The sequence below is a fragment of the Ambystoma mexicanum genome, chromosome 4p (genome assembly GCF_040938575.1).
Source record: "Ambystoma mexicanum isolate Mex_15411 chromosome 4p, UKY_AmexF1_1, whole genome shotgun sequence".
NCBI classification, from domain to species: domain Eukaryota; kingdom Metazoa; phylum Chordata; class Amphibia; order Caudata; family Ambystomatidae; genus Ambystoma; species Ambystoma mexicanum.
In genome coordinates this window covers 905,363,878-905,384,285 of record NC_090927.1, presented here as the reverse complement: position 1 = coordinate 905,384,285, position 20,408 = coordinate 905,363,878, and the positions used below count along the sequence as shown (strand labels likewise).

Sequence of the window (20,408 nt, the reverse complement as noted above, 5' to 3'; positions counted from 1 at the left end):
CTGAATGTCTTTTTAAACAAATATTTGGTTCTCTTTCACGAATTGACTCAGGTGCCCCTCCTCTGGGCTCAGACCTTTCTCTGTATGCAGGTCTGGCATCGCTCAATCGAGCGTGAGCCTTCAAACTGCTAGTATCACACTCGTTACTTTGCAACCTTTCACACTTTCACTTCAAAGTACTTGCCAGTTCAATACAGAGACTTTTGATAGGCAATCACGTCTCGCCGGGTCAATCCCTTAAATGTAGCAAGTGCGTTTACTTTCAACAATCAGGCTTCTCTTTTTCACGGCTACCGTCCTACGCGCAACCCACAATATGGGATACAGTTCAAAGGTTTGTACCGGCATCCTCTCCCGAGGCCTTCTGGTATCTGTATTTCTTAGCATCACAGGGCTAATAATTCCTTAAGTTAGCATTACACTTTATTTCACCTTTTTGTCAAAGTCTTTCGACTGTACGAAGGGGGGCTTGTACCCTTGACTTTACCCTCGTATGACCACTTTGACCATTTGCCTTCTTTCTCGGTTATTTTCTGTCGCGGTTTCTCTTACACGCACAATCTCAACATTCTTCATTCTTGCTACAATGTGCTTCTGATTGCGGTTTCTAGACAACCAGACAAGCACTCAAATGTTAATGTCCTTTACATTTATCAACACAAGCCAATCTCCCATTTCACTCACCGCCAGCAGCCGATACAGTTTACCAAGACCTTCCGTGCAGTCAAGGCTTTTGGTCCAGCGCGGCTAGCCTCCTTTCAGATCCTCACGCCACACATGAAGGAGGTACCGCCGTGACCTTCTGCAGTAGCAGGGAGTTGCCCCTATGGAATTCTGCAGCAACCTTCACCCCGGCGCTGGTAGGACCACAGCCTTTCATTCGCCTACTGGTCCTGTCTGCTCTGCTTCAATGGTCGCCTCGTATTCCTGGGATTTCCTGGCCTTCCATTCTGCTAGTCTTGCTTGCTTTGGTTGCCCTTCTCGCACCTTGCACTCTGAGTGCTCTCATGCTCCGCCTTTCATTCCAGTGGTGAAAGGTAACATGATTCAGGTGCGAGCCATTAAGGTTAAGTGCCTGACTGACGTTGGGACTTGTCCTGCAGACTGGCTATGTGCGAGTCTGCATCTCCTGAAGCGCATTGGCCATGCAGCAGAGTGTGTAGGAAAAGGGGGGGGGGTGGAGGAGGGCGCAGGGAGGTAAAGTTCCTAGATAGTACATGAAATCAGGGTGTTCTACAGGAAAATGGGGGCAGGGAAACTGCGTTTCTCCGCCGAAGTTTAAAAAGGACATCCTGGGCTCCAACCCAGGCCTCCCTATCGCTGACACCTATACCAGTGCCTCCTCCAGGAAAACTGTCACCGACATCCTCTTTGTCGTTCCCTCGCCAGACCTATGGACCCTACATATGGTCTCTGTGCTCTCTCCCTTCTCTTCCTCTCCCATTAATGGAGGAACATGGTGGGAGGCCCTCTTGGCCTCCTTCCACTCCTCTAACGTCATCATTGATGTTTATTTGAATGGTACCGTCTTGGTCCAAGGCCCTCAGGCCAATCTTCTCTTTGATAGACACTTACAGCACCTCATCAACTTCCTCTCCTCTCCTCCCCTGCTGTCCCTTTTCTTCCCTCCAGGGCCTCCCCTGCTGTCTCCTCCTCAGCTACCTTGACCTCTCCTCCTTCCCTTTCTGCCCCCCCCCCCCACCTTCTTCTACACCTGCGCAGGGCATACCTCTCATTTGTACCCCTCCCCGGAAGTCTTTCAAGGGCGGCAAAGTTCTCCATATTGCCACTCTTAACTCTCGCTCAGCTGTCAAATACTCCTCTGACATCTACCACCTTCTGGAGGAACTTGACCTCGACATCCTCGGTCTCACCGAGACATGGTTCACGGCCAGCTCAGTCACAAGCTTTGACATTCGCCTCCCTGACGGCTACAAGATCCTAGGCCCAACCTTTCCAGAGGGGGTGTAGCCCTAATCTTCCCTGAGTGGATTCCTGCCTCTGTCATTCCTACACAGGCATACTCCTCTGAATGCCTGGTCTGCAGGGTCTCGCTCTCTCTCCTAGCTATTCCCTTACTATCGGCCACCTGGTCAGATCTCCTCCTTCCTCTCTGAGTGGTCAGACCTCTCCTCTTCCCTCCTGGTCTCGACCACTCAACTCCTCCTTCTTGGAGACTTCAACATCCACCTGGATGCTGATAGGCAATATTATATGCAGTACCCTTTGGGAACACTACACACAATTAACACTACAAATTACAGTACAATTTCACCTTTGGTACAAGCCTGTACTACACAGTTATAGTGGTAGTAGTAGCAAAGCAGCCAGACTTATCTCAAGAGTAAGTGAGCAGTACAAGATAGTTACATAAAGAACAGCAATTACTATGATTCAGGCAAACACTGACTCAAGGTTTCTAAGTAAAATAATATATATTTATTTACTCAACAGTTGTATAACATTTCACTATTCTAAGCAAGTTCAAAATCACAATCATAAATACACCACACCACTTCCCTTAAATTCCAGACAAGTTAAGCTCACAAAATGAAGTGGGAGCAAAATGGCACTCCAGCAATTTAAAAGGGAGGGAAAGACAGTTATTAGATATTAGGCAAACCAACAAGCAAGTACTCAGGGCAATTGAACAAGAGAGACTACAGCGAGGAGATCAGCTAGAAAAGGCTTAAGGCCAAAGTCAATGGGTCAAGTCTTTTGCTCAAGGTCACACAGTTCAGGGTTGTTTGCGGTAAAGTTTGTGGCACAGATTCCAGACGAGGTTGGTTGGTAGAAAAGTTAGCTCAAAGATATGAGAAGGACAAACCCTCGGATTGGCAAAAGGGTTAAAACACTTACCACGGTTGAACGAAACAAGCAAACGGATTTGCACAGTACCTTAGAACGGAGAGGGAGTTGTAGCTGAGGCGGACGTTCCTGGTGGTTCCTGCAGGCTCACGGTTCATGAAGCGACCGTCGGACTGACATGAAGTAGGAAGACTGGAGGGTCCTGCGCCACCCTGGGAAGAAGCCAGCAGCAGAGCAAAACAACAAATAAAAGGTGTGCTCCTTATAACCCAAGCAGGGTCCGACCTTCCTGGCTATCCGGCCCACTGTAGCTCTGTACAGCGAATTCGACCAGAGGAGGGGTCCTGGCTTGTAGTTTTGGCAAACTGGTTGGTCCCACCAGCTCAAGGGAAGAAGTTTCTGGGAGGATCTTCAATGTCGTTAGATTTGGACCTGCAGCAGGGCTTCTCCGGGCGGTTCAGTCGTGGTAGGGGTCCTCTTCTTCCAGTTCTTCGTTGGTTCTTTCAATCCAGTGGCGACTCTGCTCTTCCAGTCCCAGAGACTTGCTTTTTATGCAGTTTTCCCCCATTCATACAGCCTAGCTGTCAATCACACAGCAGGGTGGCTGGCCTGGCAAGGTCAGTGCCCTTAGCCAATCAGACAAGAGTGCGACTTGGGTTACCAAGGGAACCCCTGGCAGGGGTCCGGAGACCCCTCCCTCACATCCTGCCTACTCAGACTCTCAAGCACTGAAAGGAGGGCTACTGTGTGGAAGTCCGCGAAAAGGCGATGAACAAAGGGACCAAACCTGGTTTGGTGTGCAGAGTAAAACAGGAGAAAGACTTTAACAAAAAGAAATGGCGAAAAAACCCAGCAGGAGCCAAAATAAAATGCATTTGGTCAAGCGGGTTTATGCTCGAGGCTAATATAATAGCCTAAAACATTACGACGTTTATTTAAGATAGTCGCGTTGAAAAGTTAGGGTAGATACCACAGCCACCAGCCAAGTCAATGTAAAGGGAGCGAAACAATGCTCCAAGAGGCACAGACAAAAAGGGATAAGATTTAACCCTTTCCAATACTCCATGGAAGATGGGGTGTACTGGGTCTGTGGTAGAAGTGACTAAATAAAGTTAATGACAGTCAGCCCCAGAAAAATGGAGTCAGTGGGAAGTCTAAAAGACAACCGTGTCACTGCACTGAAGGTGCTATGTAACACATGAAAAACATGGTGCCCTCGAGTAGGTGAGGCTCCAGTGCGTAAGATCACACAAAAAGTAGAAATACACATAGCAAAACACATTTACGTGTGTGAAAAAAGGCTCACACTTACCAGGTGAAAAAATAAATCCTAGAAATCCAGCAAAGCTGCTGAGGGACTCAGTAGATAAGGGAAATCAACCGTTTATGAGAACTCTCCCTAACAGACTGTTCTCTGTATCCCTACAGTCCTACCACGAGCACTTGACACCTGATGCCTGCACTTACCCTTCTCCCTTGCACTTGCCACCTGCTGGCCGTACTTTATTTTTGTTATTTATTCTATTATCCCATGTATTGCCCTGTCCCCTCCCCCCCCTGCATTTTCCCCATGCCACTTCCCATGCACGTGCGCTCTGAATGACACGTGGCCTAGAAGGATCGTTGTCTGTCTGTCTTACCTCTGTTCCCCCTCCCTTGCCTCATTGCGCCTTGAAACACTTGTGTATAGGCACGTTATAAATGCCTTATATCATATAATTCCCACGGGATCCCTCATCCAGATGATCCTTCTGCACTTGTCCACCCCTGGGGTCTGGCCACCTGGATGACAGATCCCAACGGACTGCTCAGTGAGAAACCCTTTGGTTTCTCACAATGCAACAGAGATCTTGTAGAGGGTCTGCTGCAGTCAGCAATACCTTGAGCACCTCCTCAGAGAGGTCCCAATATTCATATCTCATACTCTCAAGAGTCACACATGTAGTTTGAGGATCTGCGGGTTCGAGTGAAGCACACTACTTTCCCAGTGGGTTATGAGATCCGGGGGACAAGGCAATCGGATAAATTGGCAGATGGTCAGATCGAGAAGGTCCTAGTACCATGTCCTCCTAGCCCAGTCCTTGGCAATCAAGATCATGGTTGCACAAAACCTCCTGAGAACCCAAGGAATGATGGGGATGGGAGGAAAGGCGCAGTGGAGAGGGAAGGTCCAATCCACAAGAAAGGCATCCCCTAGCATGCCGTTCGCTGGGAATTCCCTCGAGCAAAACTGTCTGCACTTCCTGTTGGATTCAGTGGCAAACAGAACTACTGCTGGGGTACCCCAGAGAGAGAGTGGATCTCTCTCAAGGGTTCCCCTGCCAGAAAATTGCTGCTGTCGGCTCACCAACAAAGGTCGCCGACTACTGAGCTGCACACCCTGAGGGAATCCTTGAGGGTTCCCAGGTATTGGAACCACTGGACTCGAAGAAGCCATTGCAGGGTTTTCATTTGCAGCGTGGCCTCTGGCACTAGAAAAATAAAGGAGGCCATGAGGCTTAAGGTTAAAGTTACTTACCTGTAACTATTGTTCTCCAGCATGAGTCTGGCATGAATTCACACATGCTCATGAATATTCCCTGACGTCACGCCAGGAATCCTCGGTAACAGAAAAAACAGTTTCACTTACAAACTGTATTTCTCCTTTAAACCAATCGCTCTGCTTGGGTCATACTTCCCCCATCCAATGACAATCCTCTCCCTAAGCCTCTGGCGGCGATCTTCAGATTTGGAAAGCACGTAAGGTGGCAGTATGACCAAGAAGAGCCGCAGAGGGGTCGGAGGGAGGGTTTGCATGTTAATCCATGCCAGACCCATGCTGGAGAACAATAGTTGCAGGTAAGTAACTTGTTCCTTCTCCAACATGCGGTCTGGCATGGATTCACATGCTCATTAATAACGAATACATAGCAGTACAACATTAAACAACCATGGGAAGTGGCAAGGATCAACAGAAGCAATCAACTCTTACCTCTGGAACAGACTTACCACAAGCGAACAGGTTGGGTAGCACTGCCTGGCCGACTCTAGACTCCTCCCTGGAATCCCTGTTAACACAGTAGAATCTCGTGAATGCGTGCTCAGACCTCCACGTAGCATCCCTGCAGATGTCGAGCAGGGGTACACCAGAGAGAAACGCAGTCGTTGCTGCAATGGTTCTGGCGGAGCGGGCTCTCGGCCGGCCCAGCAGCAGCCTGCTAGTCAGTCAATGACCGTGCATGATGCAGCCGGAAAGCCACCAGGAGATGGAAGCCTTCGACAAGGCCCTTCTGTGATTCACAGATCCAAAATTGACGAACAGCTGAGAAGTCTTCCAAAAGCTCTTTGTGCGTGCCACATAAAAGACACGAGCCACATCCAACGAATGCAAGGGCCTCTCCGCCGGCGACGACTGATTTGGGAAGACAGGCAACACAAAAGACTCGTTGAGATGGTACTCCACAGCACCTTTGGTATAAAGGTGGGGTGTGTACGCAGTACCACCATTGAAGCATGGAAGTTTAAGTATGGCTGATTGCAAGACCAGGCCTGGATCTCCCCGACCCGCCCAACCGAGGTTATTGCCACAAGGAAAGCCGTCTTTGTAACGGCGGTGGACCGAATGTCCGGTGCTCATCTTCGTTCTCCTTGGCGGTCCCAGCCTCCGGTCGGCAGCCCGTCGAGGGTCTGACTTCTAGGGCGCTTCGGCAAAGGTTAGCGGTGCTCGATGGTCCCTCGGAGCACGGGAAGAGGGCGCCTAACCAGGTCCTCTTTTGGATCAGTCTCGACGGCTTTCGGCGAAGGGAGACAGCAGTCAACCTTCTTCAGGCTCGGCTTTGAGATTCAGCTTCAGTTTCAACTCCAGCTACTGAACAAATTCTAGCAGTGAGAGGCCCCCAGATATACTGTTTGGACTCATTCATTCTGCTGGGTCACACTCAGGCAACCAATCACTCTGAAGGGCATTCAGCAGCCAAACATACAGTGCATTCAGGCCATACTCCCTCTCAGACACTCACAACAAGGAATGTGTATTGGGACAAGTACCCAGCCATTCAACACTACACACTGCATACATGCCAGTTTCAGGCAGGGCTGTCTCAGTCATCGTTTCATACACCAGAAACCAGACATCCACAACAAGAAGTGCATATTGGTCAAACACTCCATTCACCCAGGTCCCACCCACAGGGTGTACCCACAACATACAGTCACGGGGAAGGCTCCAGCCAGTCTGGGCTGGATTTCACAACACCACCATATATGGAGCTTCCACCCAACAGCCAGTCAGGGGGAAGGGACAGAGCCAGGGCTTCCCAGGACTTTGGGAAAACAAGGTAACAGGCAATAGAAAGCAAGAGGCCACGGGGGCCATCTTGTTTCCTATCAGGAATCAACTGATTTCAATGGCAGGGCCTGGGTATGCCAAAAAGGAGGATACTCGGAGCAATTCAGCATGGAGCTGCCACCAGCCCATACCCTGCTCTGTGGGCCACACACAGGTGCCAAAAAACATAACTAGGGGCACAGGGTTGTACCCCCACCCATGAGTGCCATAAGGGTATCCCATGGGTCTGTACACCAAACCAAAAACAGGAAGAGCTGCACTGCCAGGAGTCCCACATGGACTCCTGAGCAGAAAACAATACAGAACACAAATGAAAAATGACTACATGACAAGGACAGGGGGAGGCCCTATCCCTCCAATGCATTTCCAGCATCACAGTCGGGTAGGAAGTCCAGGATAGGGCCCAGCTTATACCACAGTTCCTGGTGGTAGCGGCACAAGATGACCAGGGCATTAGGAGCCTTAATGGTGCTGGCAGCCGTATAGATAATCCTCTTCCCCATAGGAAGAGGACTAGGACGACTGGTTCACAGAGCGTTTCCTGGCCCAGCCGGGACCACAAAGTCAGGTAAAGGCAGGGAGCACAGGCACTTGGGGGCAGAGTCTGGGAATCTGTATTTCTTTTCGAACCTGTCCTGCTTGGGTGGAGTGGTGCTCGGATTCTTCAACAGGGCTATGCCTTCTTCCCAGATATAGTCCAACAAGAGGACGGACATGATGGTCTTCCGTATGGACTCACGACGTTGATAAAGGAACCCTTCCTTTTTCGTCTCCTCAGTCAGCAGTTGAAAAAGTTCAAACGCCCTCGATATCATTTAGTGGAAAGAGCAGACGTCATCTGGCAGAGAGGCCCTTGGCGGATCATCCATGCCAGCTGGTACCCTGACAGCTAGCACAAAATTATTGGCTTTGTCAGTGTCCGTCACTGTATCTAAAACTGTCCCCATTCAAGTGGGTTTTTGCCAAAACCACAGCAGCTGTCTCATGCCGTGCCGTTAAGGACACACCCATTGAGCAGTCATTGCCGCTACTATGGACACCATCCTTGTGGTCTGCCCTCCTTTCGCAAAAAGTAGTTGTCGACAACGACGTTGACGAGGTGGTAACAGAAGTTGTCGTCGATGCGGTCATGGCCGTTGATGACAATGTTGATGTTGACTTTGCTGGTTGCGACGCTGATGGCGTTGTCGAGGGAGGCAGCGAAGGGCCTTGTCCGCCGATGGTTAGCAGAGATTCAAAGGAGTCAAGGACTTTCTCTTCCAGGGAGCACCCCACACCGGTAGGCTCACTGTGGATGTGGTAGGTGACTGTGACCTCATCCTTCCCGAGCCAGGACCCGCAGCAGCAGCGAACCCAGTCGGATCAGTGGCATGCAGCCTTGTCTTCATTTGGACCCCCGAAAGCGGGATATCCTCAAAGGGCCTCAACCTCTTTTCTGAGGGAGTTTGTTTGTGGGACCGGCCGGTCCTGGGGGAAGCATGACCATTCCCAGAGGCCGGGTTAGAGGCCTGACCCGATTTTAATGATGCTGCTAGCCTGCTTAAGTGTTCCTCTTCTTTTTGTGAAAAACCACAGGAGACCTCGCATCCCTACTTCATTGCGGTCCGGATGCAGACAATATAGACATTTGTGGTGTTGATCATTCACGTACACATTCCTTAGTTCACAGTTTGCGCAGAGTGTGGCATCTCTTCTCCTTGGTCATGGTGGCAAGGCAGGAAGTAGGCCCAATTCCAGGCCCTCTCGAAACTCGATGAAAGATCCTTGACGTAGTATGATCTTCGCTGACAGCAGGTCCCAGACTATGGTTGTCTGAACAAATTTTAATTCTGCAGAGCCTAGCAGTTTGTCACAGTCGGTTGCTCAAGACCGATGGCACAGCAAAGCCTCCTTCAGGATGAGTTATGGCGATTTACATTGGAGTGGTTAAGAATCCCTAGTCCTATAGCACTGTTAGGATTTGTGCACATACAATTTTGGATCTGGTTCACTGCACCATTCAACCATTTGGTAGCACCCAATTGGGGATGGTCACTCCATGCAAACCTTTCAGGGCTTCTTTCCAGACAAACACAAAATGTGGATTCAGCAGTGAATCTGAGGTTCTGCCTATTAGTAAAGTTTTCCCTTGGAGCAACATTTCCTCCATGTTTTATGGACTCCCAAACTTTTGTTTTTGTACTTTGTCCTGACTGCAGTAAAGTTAAGTATTTAGCTTCACTGGTCTTTTGCTCATATGTAATGGAGAAACTGACCAGTCTTTTATGCTGTTAGTACTGCAAAACTATGTATCCCTTAGTCCTTTGACTTTGTTGCCTGTGTGGGTAACTTTATAACATTGCACAATGCATCTTCCAATACAGTGTGATGGGGTTTCTTTTGTATGATCCAAGACTACACATTCAAAGGGATTTTTTGATTACCTAGGGTGTGCCCGAGGACAACCTGGTGGCAGTAGTTACTTTTTCATACTTTTTACTTTACTTTGTTAGCCTTACCGCATTTGGCTGCTAATAGTGGCTAGTGCCCCAACATGGCTGTGCCACAAGGTTTTCTGTTTGTTCCTTGGCCATCCTGTCCATTGGCCTTCTTCCTGCCAGGTCAGTAAAATCCTTTTAACGGCATGCCTTTGCCCGGGAAAACTGTGCCTTTCATAGGCTAGTGCAGGACATGCGTGTGTGAAAAAGGATGTGGGTTGGGACAGGCTGGTTTCAATATAGGAGTGTATGCACGAGTTTCACCAATAGTGGTCCCTGATTGGCCAATGCTGGGGTGTGAGGGAGGGGCAGACCTTCATTTGCTGGGCTGAATCTCTGTGCTCATCTGAGTTTTTCCATAAAAAGAGGAGTCCAGCAGCCATTCCCCAGAGATCCTGCAAAGATCCAAGTATCCTGTATAGCCGTGAAGACTTCAGAAGACCCGTGGACCGATCCCGAGAATGCCTGGCGACCAACTTTTGCCACAGTCCCGGTGGAGTCCTATCTGTCTAGTGATCTTCGAAGACAATCATCAGTGCATAGACCCTTAGCAGTGATGAGAACAGCCACTCTCTACTTCTTCCCTAGATCATCCAGAGGACTGACCAGCTCCATTTTGGGAGACCGTGCTAGAAAGTGGTCGTTACGTGTTTCGGCTCTGAACTCGAGGGCTCGTCTGCTTGTCCTCCAAGAGTCCTTTCTGCCAAATGTCGGCATCCTAGCAACAAAAAGGGCCGAGATAGAGGACCGACTTCGACATATGTGTTCCCTGTAGTCACCATGCAACGGTGACCGTTCCTGAAACCGAAGTTCCCGCATCTGGTCGACTGCCCCAAAGAGTCCTGCACTGGTGCCTGTTGCATTGTTCCTCAGCAGGGGTTGCACCAAGCTCCTGTACTCGACAAGAACTCTTCTTGCACTCGCAGGTCCTGGGCACCAGCAACTGGAACCAAAGGCAGGAAAACTTGAATCAGGCGACCCGCCAACGACCTGCCAAGTCTATTGCTACAACCTATGACTGGAACTCTGGTTTTTCTCCACTTACCTGCCACCCCCTCCCATCTCCACCCTTTAAACATTTGCTAATTTTTGAATTTCAAAAACATTTACAACTTTTTGGCTTTGGCTAATGTTGCTAAAAGTCCTCCAAAAGCTAGGAACAGCGTCACTCACCAGTATAAGTCCTGTTCTGGCTTTTGGAACCAATCTCACATCCACAGGACACTCTCCATCATTTTTTCCTAGCTCCTAAAACTCTTAGAAAACTTTGTGAACTTTTGGGCACAGGTCCGCATACAACTTTGGCTTGGACATTCCAAGCAAGGATTGTTATTTCTGTGGATTGTTGGTGCAAAAACGAATTACTTCCATTCGCTTTCAGGTGTTGTGGGGGGTGAATTGAGTATTTGGCACCGACTACTGTGATGGTATATATGTATTTTATAATTAGTGTTGTGTGACAATATTACCTTTTGTTAGTCATTTTCATAGGGTGTTCTTGGCCATAAATAAATATAGTATTTTCATAATTGATTGTCTAAGTGCAATTCCTTATTACCTATTGTGTGAACTCATTGGGGCAGGAAGGATAGCTCAAGGAAAATGCGTTTGTCATGGAAGCAAGACAACGCAGTGCAACACAGGTTCGAAGACCGATCCCGCGCTTAGAAACCACTTGTTGGTATTATAAAGAATAATTATAATTGTGGACCCCTTATCACACTCATTCACTCCTGAGAATTAGCCTCAGCCACTATCCATGCTACCCAGATTGGGTTGGCTAAACTCCCAGACATTGTACCCTCTTCACTATAACTAGACATCTGTCCAACAGGCCCGAGTGTAGGAATCCAGTCCAACTATCCTAGGGGCACACATAGATGTTTCCCATCAGGGGCTTTGAAAATTGAGATTGGGGGGTCTGGGGGGAGAGCAACAAGCCTCAAGACAGGTTGGAAGGTTATGGCTGTGAAGGCGCATCAATAGTAGAAATAGGCATTTCAATTACATCTTTGCCTGCCAGAAATGGACACACTTCACAAACAGTAAATCTAAAGCTTTTTACTTTTTAGCTTTCCTTCTCAGACTACAGTAGATTGGTTAATGGGGAACTTCACTGTAGTTGCCGTTTTCATGGCCTAGACTAACCATAATGTTTGAAAAGCTTTGTACTTTTGTTAATAAAGCACGATTTCTCAAATGCTAACAAAGTCGACGGCTTTTTAGCAATGCTGGGTACTTTCAGATATACTCATGTTAATAGGTCAATGCAGATGATGCTCAAATAATGACCACTAACATAAGAAGGGGAAAACTCAAATCCTGAGATTTAGGATGAAACAGTTCAGAGGAAACAATTTATTTTAACCCCATCAAAGTCCACCTAATAAAATAGTCAAAAGAAAGCCATTACCTTAACAGGGGCAGCCAATGCTGCTTGGAGTCTTGTATCACGAGCAAGGGATCGATAAAAGTATTTCTGGCATCCATCCCAGGCAGAGGAGATCTGATCAAGTAACCTGAAAAGAATAAAACATAAAACATGGAAGCCCGTTAACAATTTATGCTCAAAGTGAAGACTGCCCAGTTAGCTTCAAATTGATGGAAATTACAACCGAAATGTGAAAGCCGAAATAGAAATGCTATATATTCGTAACTTTATTTCTTTATGATAGGAATCATTACATTCACTATCCATTGCAAGAACATAAAAAAATGGTTTAAACAATTCCTATTTTCCAAACCAGGTTTTACAAATGTAGCTTAAACAATCGATCTAGTAGCAGAGTTGGAAGTGGGCAGTTTTGTCTATAGATACCCAAATGAACCGTTTCTGGGTTTGCCTTCTCGTTTGTCATGTCATGAAAAACATGTGGGCCCTTTTGACATGTAAAGTGAAGCTAAAATGGTAAGAAGAAAAAACAGGTTGTGCCCTCAGAGAAACCTAAACACAACAGAACACTGTAGAGCATTTACAACTGCACAACATGAATCTCACTAGGCCATGTCAATATAAAATCAAACAAGAATGTGGTTTTCTAAAACAGATGTTGAAGGTTTTTAGGACAGATTTTTCTTTTTGTAAATGTCCTTGAATTTACATCAATGGAACCCCCAGTTATATGTTATGGCTTGAACCCTGTACTGACTTTTGGAGGCAAGTTTGTGCTTTCTGCTTTGCGTTACTATATTTGCGCAACTAAACTATTTTGGGGGCACTCGTCAGCCCTTATGATTACCATTGCAGGGTGACTATCCCATGTGCAACATTCCTGTGTTTAAATGGACCGTACACCACCTTACAGTGAGGGGCTGCCCAGGGCACTGTGTATCACTTTTTTTCTGCACTAATATTTCTGTTACTTATCTAATGTGTCTCAGATGGGCTGGTTGCAGAGAATTGAGTTTTAGGTTTTTTCATATAAGGCATGCACTTTCATGGACTCCAAACTGGAGTTCCCGGAAAAGAGGAGAGGTGTCCCGGCTGGCCAGACATGAGCAATGAGACTGTCTTATCCGGATTATCTTGCAGCATTTCAGCCAGGGGATGTCCATTGCTGGGCAGATGTGGGGCCACCAGCTGCAGGATTAGACAGTCGCAGTCATTTTGAATGGTGTTCATCCTTCCCATTGATCGACTGGACCCCAAAACCCCAAAGAAGATCAGCACTGTACTGAAGACTGCTGGACGAGCAGCATTGCCAAAGCAAAGCCCAGCCCTGGTGAAGGCATGCCTTACATGCAACAGTCTAAGAAGACCCTAGTCAATGCTCTATGCCTAGGGCTGGTGGGACCACCCAGTCCAAATCACTGCAGACGAAGACTGCCACCATAATCAGAAGCGTTACAGGACCATTTCATCAGCGGTCAAGCTTTACAGTAGCTGACCCGAGTTGAAGCTTGGGACTCTGCAGGATGTCAATATGTGGCCTAAGACTATCCCTCCTGCTGCAGCTCCTCTCCTGCATCAAGTGGAGGCTTTGTGCACCTGAATTGTCTTTCCTGCAGTGTATTTTGCCTGCCGCTCCTTGAATGCTGTGAACTTCACCACGGTCAGTCTATCATCGTGGGACCTGCTGTGGTTCATGTCCTAAAGGGCTGGGCCAGTCTTACTGGAGAGCGAAACTACTGTCAGCCACTGCACCAATGGCCCGTGGAACACTTATAAACAGATCAATGGCAGAAGTAAGTGACCTCAGCGATTCAGAGTACCATAATGAGTGGTCACACAAGATCAGACTTCATAGCGTAAGCCTCCATACTGGTTTTCTCCCCCCCCTTCCATAGGAATTGTATGGGTGTGAAGGCCACCCTCTAACTACCCTTTTGCCCAGTCATCATCAGTGGACCCCTAATGCGGTGGGATTAGGAGAATATGCCTAAATGCCATTTATTTACCTACCAACTCCTTAAGTGCTTTGCATCGGGAACTGTACTGAATTGTTGGCTTTGCCAAAGCTTGTTCTTGGGAGTTCTACGCCCTACTCTGGTCCATACCCGGAACACAAACGTTTGAGGTAGGAGGGCTGCTTACCTAGTAGGCAAGGTCACAGATGGCCTCAAGAACACACTAACTCAAACATAGTTTGAGGTTTTCTTTGATTTTTATTCAAGGACCTCTTCAAGGGCCATCCCCCTGTATTTAACCTGGGGATGAGAAGCCCCTCCCTAACCCAGGTTATCAAATCAAGGGCCTCATGGCCTTCTGAATGATGTCCCAGTTGTAATTCGAAAATGTATCATGCTGAAGCCTCAGCTGGTCAGGCATCAGGCAGCCAGCGCCAGCTTGGCCGGATGTTCCACTGCCCCGCACTGCTGCATCAGGAGTCCCTTGCTGGAGATAGTAAGGTGGGCAGGATCCTGGGAGCACAACTACACCATATCCGAAAACCAGGGTCTCAAAAGGCCAGTGGGGGGCAATCAGGATGAGGCTGCAACCCACCAAAGCCCGAAACTTGTGAAGGGACGGTTGGAGCAGAGGGGGTGGGTGGGAATGCATAACACCTGCGGCAGTGCCAACAGATCTGGAAGGCATCTCCAAGAGACGCCCGACCCCTGCCCAAGAAGCAAACTGGAGACACTTGGAATTCAGAGGGGATGCAAACAAATCCAGATCAGCGAACCCCCAATGCTGGAACAAAGGCAACAAAGTTGGTGTGCAACTCCCACTTGTAGGTGTTGAACCCCAGGCTGCACAGCTGGTCCGCTTCTGCGTTACTGTGCCCCAGTAGGTGGATTGTTGAAATCCAAACTCCACCTGTTAGGGCCCATTCCTAGATCAATACCACCTCTATGCAGAGCGGGGCCGGGGGGAGGGGAGGGAGAACAGGTGCCACCCTGCTTGTTCAAGTAAAACATCATACTAGAATTGTCTGTCCTGACCAGAACCGCCTTGTCCCTGATGAGGGGCAAAAACGTCTTTAAGGCCATGTCCACTGCCCTGAGCTCGAACAGATTGATATGCAGGAGGGCTTCAGTCCTGGACCATACTCCATGAATTGCGTAGCCTAGCCCTCAAGAATAGCCCCCAGCACGAACAAGGAGTCAGTCGTCACCAACAGGGTAGGCTCCGGCCGGGTGAAGGAGGCTCCCACTGAAACATTGCCATCCATCAAGAGCGGGCAGTAGGAGCGGTGGTACTGGGATTCTGCCCAACAGACCCTGTCTCCGGATCCCAATTGGCCGGCAGGTGAAGCTAGACACGCCTCATCTTAAGGAGAGCGTGCTGTACAGTAAGTACTCAGGACGACATCAGGCCCAGAAAGAGCTGGAACAACGATGCCCTGGTAGTCGTGTTGGCGAGAAAGTGCCCCACCATCTCGCAGAGGGACAGAAACATCTCAGGCATAGGAAACACCCACTGAACGGTAGTGTTCCAACGCACCCCTAGAAAGACCAATTCCTGGGAGGGACACAACTGTGATTTCCTCTGGTTGGGGGATAACCCTCTTCAGACAGTCGTCCAAATAAAGGTACAGGTGATGGCCCTTCAAGCGGAGAAGACCCGCCACTGCGTTCATCAACTTTGTGAAGACACGAGGAGCCGAGTTCAGGCCGGAGGGAAGCACCTTGTACCGAAAGTGGTATGACATACTCGTGAATCGCAGAAACAGCTGATGTGGTTGGTAGATGGGAACATGCAGGTACGCATCCTTGAGGTCTAGGGAACACATCGAGTCCCCTACACACAGGCTCGGCTATGTGCGTGGGAGTAATCATTTTGAAGCATTCCAGCGGTAAAGGCCGATTTAGAAATGACAGGTCCAGGACTACCCTCAGGCTAGCCTGGTTGTTCTTGGGTACCGCAAAAATCCTGGAATAGTAACTGAAGTCCCTGTCTACAAGAGGAGCTGGTTCTATCGGTCGCATCTCTAAGAGCGAAAGGACCTACTGTAAAAGAGCAGGGGACCCAATATGACGAAGAGGAGGAGAGGACATTGGAGGCAAAGGAAGAGGAAGACTGAAGCCCGTGGAGACTACAGATAGAAACCACAGGTTGCTGAAAAGACACTTCTAGGTGTCCTGGAACAGAGCCAAACGGCCCCCACAGGTGAGCTGTGTTTCCCCGACATTGACGTCACTGCTTCTTGATGTCAGAGAAGGGGGCAGAGGAGGGGGAGCGGAAAAACCCACGCAAAGTCCTTTATTGCATCCTCTTGTTGTTTCTGGGCGACCTACCAGGCAGTGTATTGTGGTCCCAGAACCCTATGAAATCAGAGAAAGCGCAGGGCTTAAACTCCATCCTGGTCTGGGACTGAGGGACGGATTTCTGACCCCGTTTTGTCAGGTGGCTGTTACATTGTGCCCTTCCTTGTTGTAATGTGCTCTGGCCATGGAACCCTTCGGGTAGAACACTGTCATGCATTCCAAGCTGGAGTGTTGGGGAAGTAAAATGTCAGTTGGAGATTGAAGAGGTGGCTACCACCTGTGCTAGGGGCTGCTGTGCTTTATGATCTTAATAAAGATCAGTGATGACACAAGCCTGTGTGTGCAAGGGACTTCATTTCACTGGCGACGAGGTAACGTTACCCACACCAGCACACATGGTGGCCCATGCTCCCCCGCTTAGAACTACTGACTTTGCATCTTGTGGAGGTTGTTCTGTTGCCGGCACACTCTTGCAGGCCCTTGAAGGGACAAGGACAATGGCCATTAGGGAGGTGAGTGACGCCTTGAAGCCTAGGAGAAAGTTTCCCTTTGCTCCGTTCATGTGGTGCGTTGCTGCAGGGGGACACGGGGAGGGAAGTGAAAGATAATCAGTGTCCTTGACAGAGCCACAGGTGCTGCTGCCATCGTGTGGCTCCAATGCTGAACAGCCTCAAGAGGGGAGTACTGATTTTACAGCCCCGCTGCTAGCCAATGTTTAGTGTGCACCTGCGTCCGTGGCTGGAGAGGAAGGCATCAGCGCGCCACGTTGGTACAGAAAGAGAGGCCACTTTAGAGAAAAGCACCCAAAACAGTACTGCTGTGCGACGCGCAGCCCACGCTGTGTTTTCAGGTTACTGGGGCAACCTGGTACAGCGAAACAAGAAGCCTGCATTATAGAAGAGGGACACCCAGACCAAAATATTACTGTGTGACGCCGGCTCACGCTCTGCATTCTGGCTGCTGGGGCAATGTTTCTACGGTGAAGTGAGAAGCCTGCAAGTAAAGACTATTCGCAATTTAGTATAAAGTAACACATTACAGAGACTGCGCCACAGAAGACTGCATGAGAAGGTTCCAAAGGGAAGAGCTGGACAGAGAAGGCACGGCAGAGTTTTGTTTTATGTGTTATAGCCCAGAAGAACAAGTTACTTTCTTTCGATGGGATGGTCCGACGACGTATTCCATATCTATGACAGGTAATGTCCACAGCTGTGCTGCTTCGGAAAATCTTTGGCGTCTGCGTCCTGCGTCGATGCGCCGTCCCCGAGGACCTCCTCCGACGGCCGACTTCACCCGATGTGATAAGTAGGACGCACGACGCCCATAGCCTCAGTTATAGTTTTTTCCCAGAACGTGTGCCACCAGTTTTCTGCCAGTCAGACACACAAGGCCTTGCGGAACGCAAGCTGCAATCGCAAAAGAAATTCTGCAGCGGGGAAGGCAGGGAGGGAGCGATAGGGAATACGTCGTCGGACCATCCCATCGAAAGAACGTTACCAGGTAAGAAAGTAACTTGTTCTTCGAGGGGATTGGGTCCTCCGACGTATTCCATATCTATGCCAGACTCCCAAAGCAGTACCAAGCAAGGAGGTGGGAAAGAATTTAGAATACAAATTTAGCATGCCCAATCAAATTGCGGAATAGAGAACTGCCTTGCCAAAGGCCAGATCTTGCCCTCTGATGGAATCAAGGGAATAGTGATGTACAAAAGTATGTACTGAAGCCCAGGTGGCTGCATCACAGATGTGACGAATAGGAACTCCCCTCTGCAGGGCAGTAGACGCAGCCACTCCTCTGGTAGAATGGGCCCGCAAGCCAGCCGGAGGGTCCTTAACCGCCAAGCGTTAACACTTGGAGATAGCTAAAATAATCCAATAGTCTGTTTCGTCACAGCTTGTCCCAAACGCTTTCCAGCGTAACCAATGAAAAGTTGATCGTCCACTCTGACCCGGGACATGCGCGAAATATAAAAGCTCAATGCTCTCCGAGGATCAAGCCTATGGAGCCTCTCCTCTTCCTTACCAGGATGTGGAGGAGGATAGAACGCCGGAAGAAAAACCTTCTGGCTCAAATAAAATTCCGAAACCACCTTCGGAAGAAAAGGACGACGAACTCTAAGGACAACCCTGTCCTTATGAAACACAGTGAAGGGTGGCTTAACTGAAAGTGCCTGTAACTCACTCACTCTGCGAGCGGAAGTAACCGCAACCAAAAACAGTTTTCAGAGTTAACAGCCTCAAAGGGCAAGAATGTAAAGGCTCAAACGGAGCACCCATAAGAAACCTAAGAACAAGGTTCAAATCCCAACCTGGCATCAAAAAAGGTGACGGAGGGAACACATTAGTGAGCCCTTTCAAAAACTGCGAAATTAAAGGAATCTTAAAATAGGAACACTCTTCAGACGAGTGCTTAAATATGGACCGCGCCGCCAGGTAACCTTTAATGGTCCCCACTTGCAAGCCCCTGTGGGCCAAAGAAAGCAAAAAAGACAGAACCATGGGAATGTCACATTCAAAAGGATCCACATTCTAAACTCTGCACCAGTCGCACAAACTTTCTCCAACAGCAACGGTCGTAGGGAAGACGACGTGGAGGGCAGATGGACAAGTCTAGAAGGTCCGGGTACCACGTCCTCCGGGCCCACGCCGGAGCAATGAGGATCATCCGGGAACCGAACCTCCGGAGCACTTGCGGGATGACGGGGACTGGAGGAAACGCGTACAGCAGTGGGAATGACCACTCCACCACAAACGCGTCTCCTAAGGCTCCTTTTGGAGGAAATTCCCGCAAGCAAAACCTCTCGCACTTCCAGTTGACACTGGAGGCGAAGAGATCCACTTGAGGGGTCCCCCGAAGGGCGAAGATCTCCAGGAGAATCTCCTGAGCCAGCTCCCACTCGTGAGAAATCGAGCTCTGCCTGCTCAGAGCGTCCGCCGTCTCGTTGTCGTCTCCGGCCAGATAAACAGCCGAGATCGAAACTTCCTGCTGGATGGCCCAGAATTCGAGCTGCATCGCCTCCCTGCACAGCGGAATTAACCCTGCCCCCCTTTTTGTTGAGGTAGTGCATGGCCACCGTGTTGTCCGTTAGAATCAGGACACTCTTTCCACGCACAGTCGGCAGAAAAGCCTTCAGGGCTAGCCCGACGGGCCTCAGTTCCAACAGATTGATATGGTGTCTGGACTCTGATGGAGACCAACGACTGCTGACTGTCAACTCGTTGGCATGAGCTCCCCATCCCGTGAGGGATGCGTCCATCACGATCATCACCTCCGGCCAGGGCAGCCAAAATGGGGCCCCCTTCATCAGATTGCCCTTGACGGCCCACCACAGAAGGTCCCGGGCAACCGAGGGCGGCACCTGAACAGGGTGCGACAGCCTGCCGGAGGACTGAGACCACTGGAGCTTGAGTGCCCACTGCAAATATCTCATCCGCAGACGAGCCTCTGGCACCAGAAGAATGCAGGATGCCATGAGGCCAAGCAGTCTGAAGAACTTGGATGCTGGGAGATTCTGGGCAAGCTGAAACTTGTGCACCATCTGCTGAATGTGAAGAGCCCTCACCTGAGGAGGAAAACAGTGCCCCAGGGACGGGTCGAGCACTGCTCCGATGTACTGGAGCCGCTGCGTTGGTGTCAAATGGGACTTCTTTAAATTGAGGGAGAAGCCCAGCCTGTGAAGGGAGTGGCAGGTGACTGACAGATGATCCAGGACTTGCTCGGGAGAGCTCCCCCTGATCAACCAATCGTCCAGGTAGGGGTAGACGTAAATCCCCCCCTTTCCTGACATGCGCTACCACCACCACCATGAGCTTGGTGAAAACCCTCGGGCGGAGGTCAATCCGAACGGCAGGACCCGAAACAAAGTGCAAATCGCCAACCGCGAACCTCAGGTACTTCTTGTGCTTGGGATGGATCGGCACATGAAAGTAAGCGTCCTTGAGGTCGAGAGACACCAACCAGTCCTGAAGTTGAAGGGCCTGGAGGACTTGAGAAAGAGTCACCATCTTGAACTTGTCCTTCCTGAGGAGTTTGTTCAAACCGCGCAAGTCCATGATGGGACTCAATCCCCAGTCTTTCTTCGAAATCAAAAAATAAGGGGAATACCATGCCTTGTTCCTCTCCGCTACAGGCACCAGTTCTATAGCGCC

The 20,408-nt window shown here is 49.4% G+C and overlaps 1 protein-coding gene across 3 annotated transcripts in view; it reads right to left on the bottom strand.

Moving 5' to 3' along the window:
- MDN1 (midasin AAA ATPase 1) overlaps positions 1-20,408 on the bottom strand; it is a 2,688,524-nt gene that overhangs the window by 395,953 nt on the left and 2,272,163 nt on the right. For all 3 annotated transcript variants that reach the window (XM_069606482.1, XM_069606484.1, XM_069606483.1), the window contains exon 77: positions 12,026-12,131. In XM_069606482.1, coding sequence (XP_069462583.1) covers positions 12,026-12,131 — 106 coding nt within the window. The remainder of the gene's footprint in view (positions 1-12,025; positions 12,132-20,408) is intronic.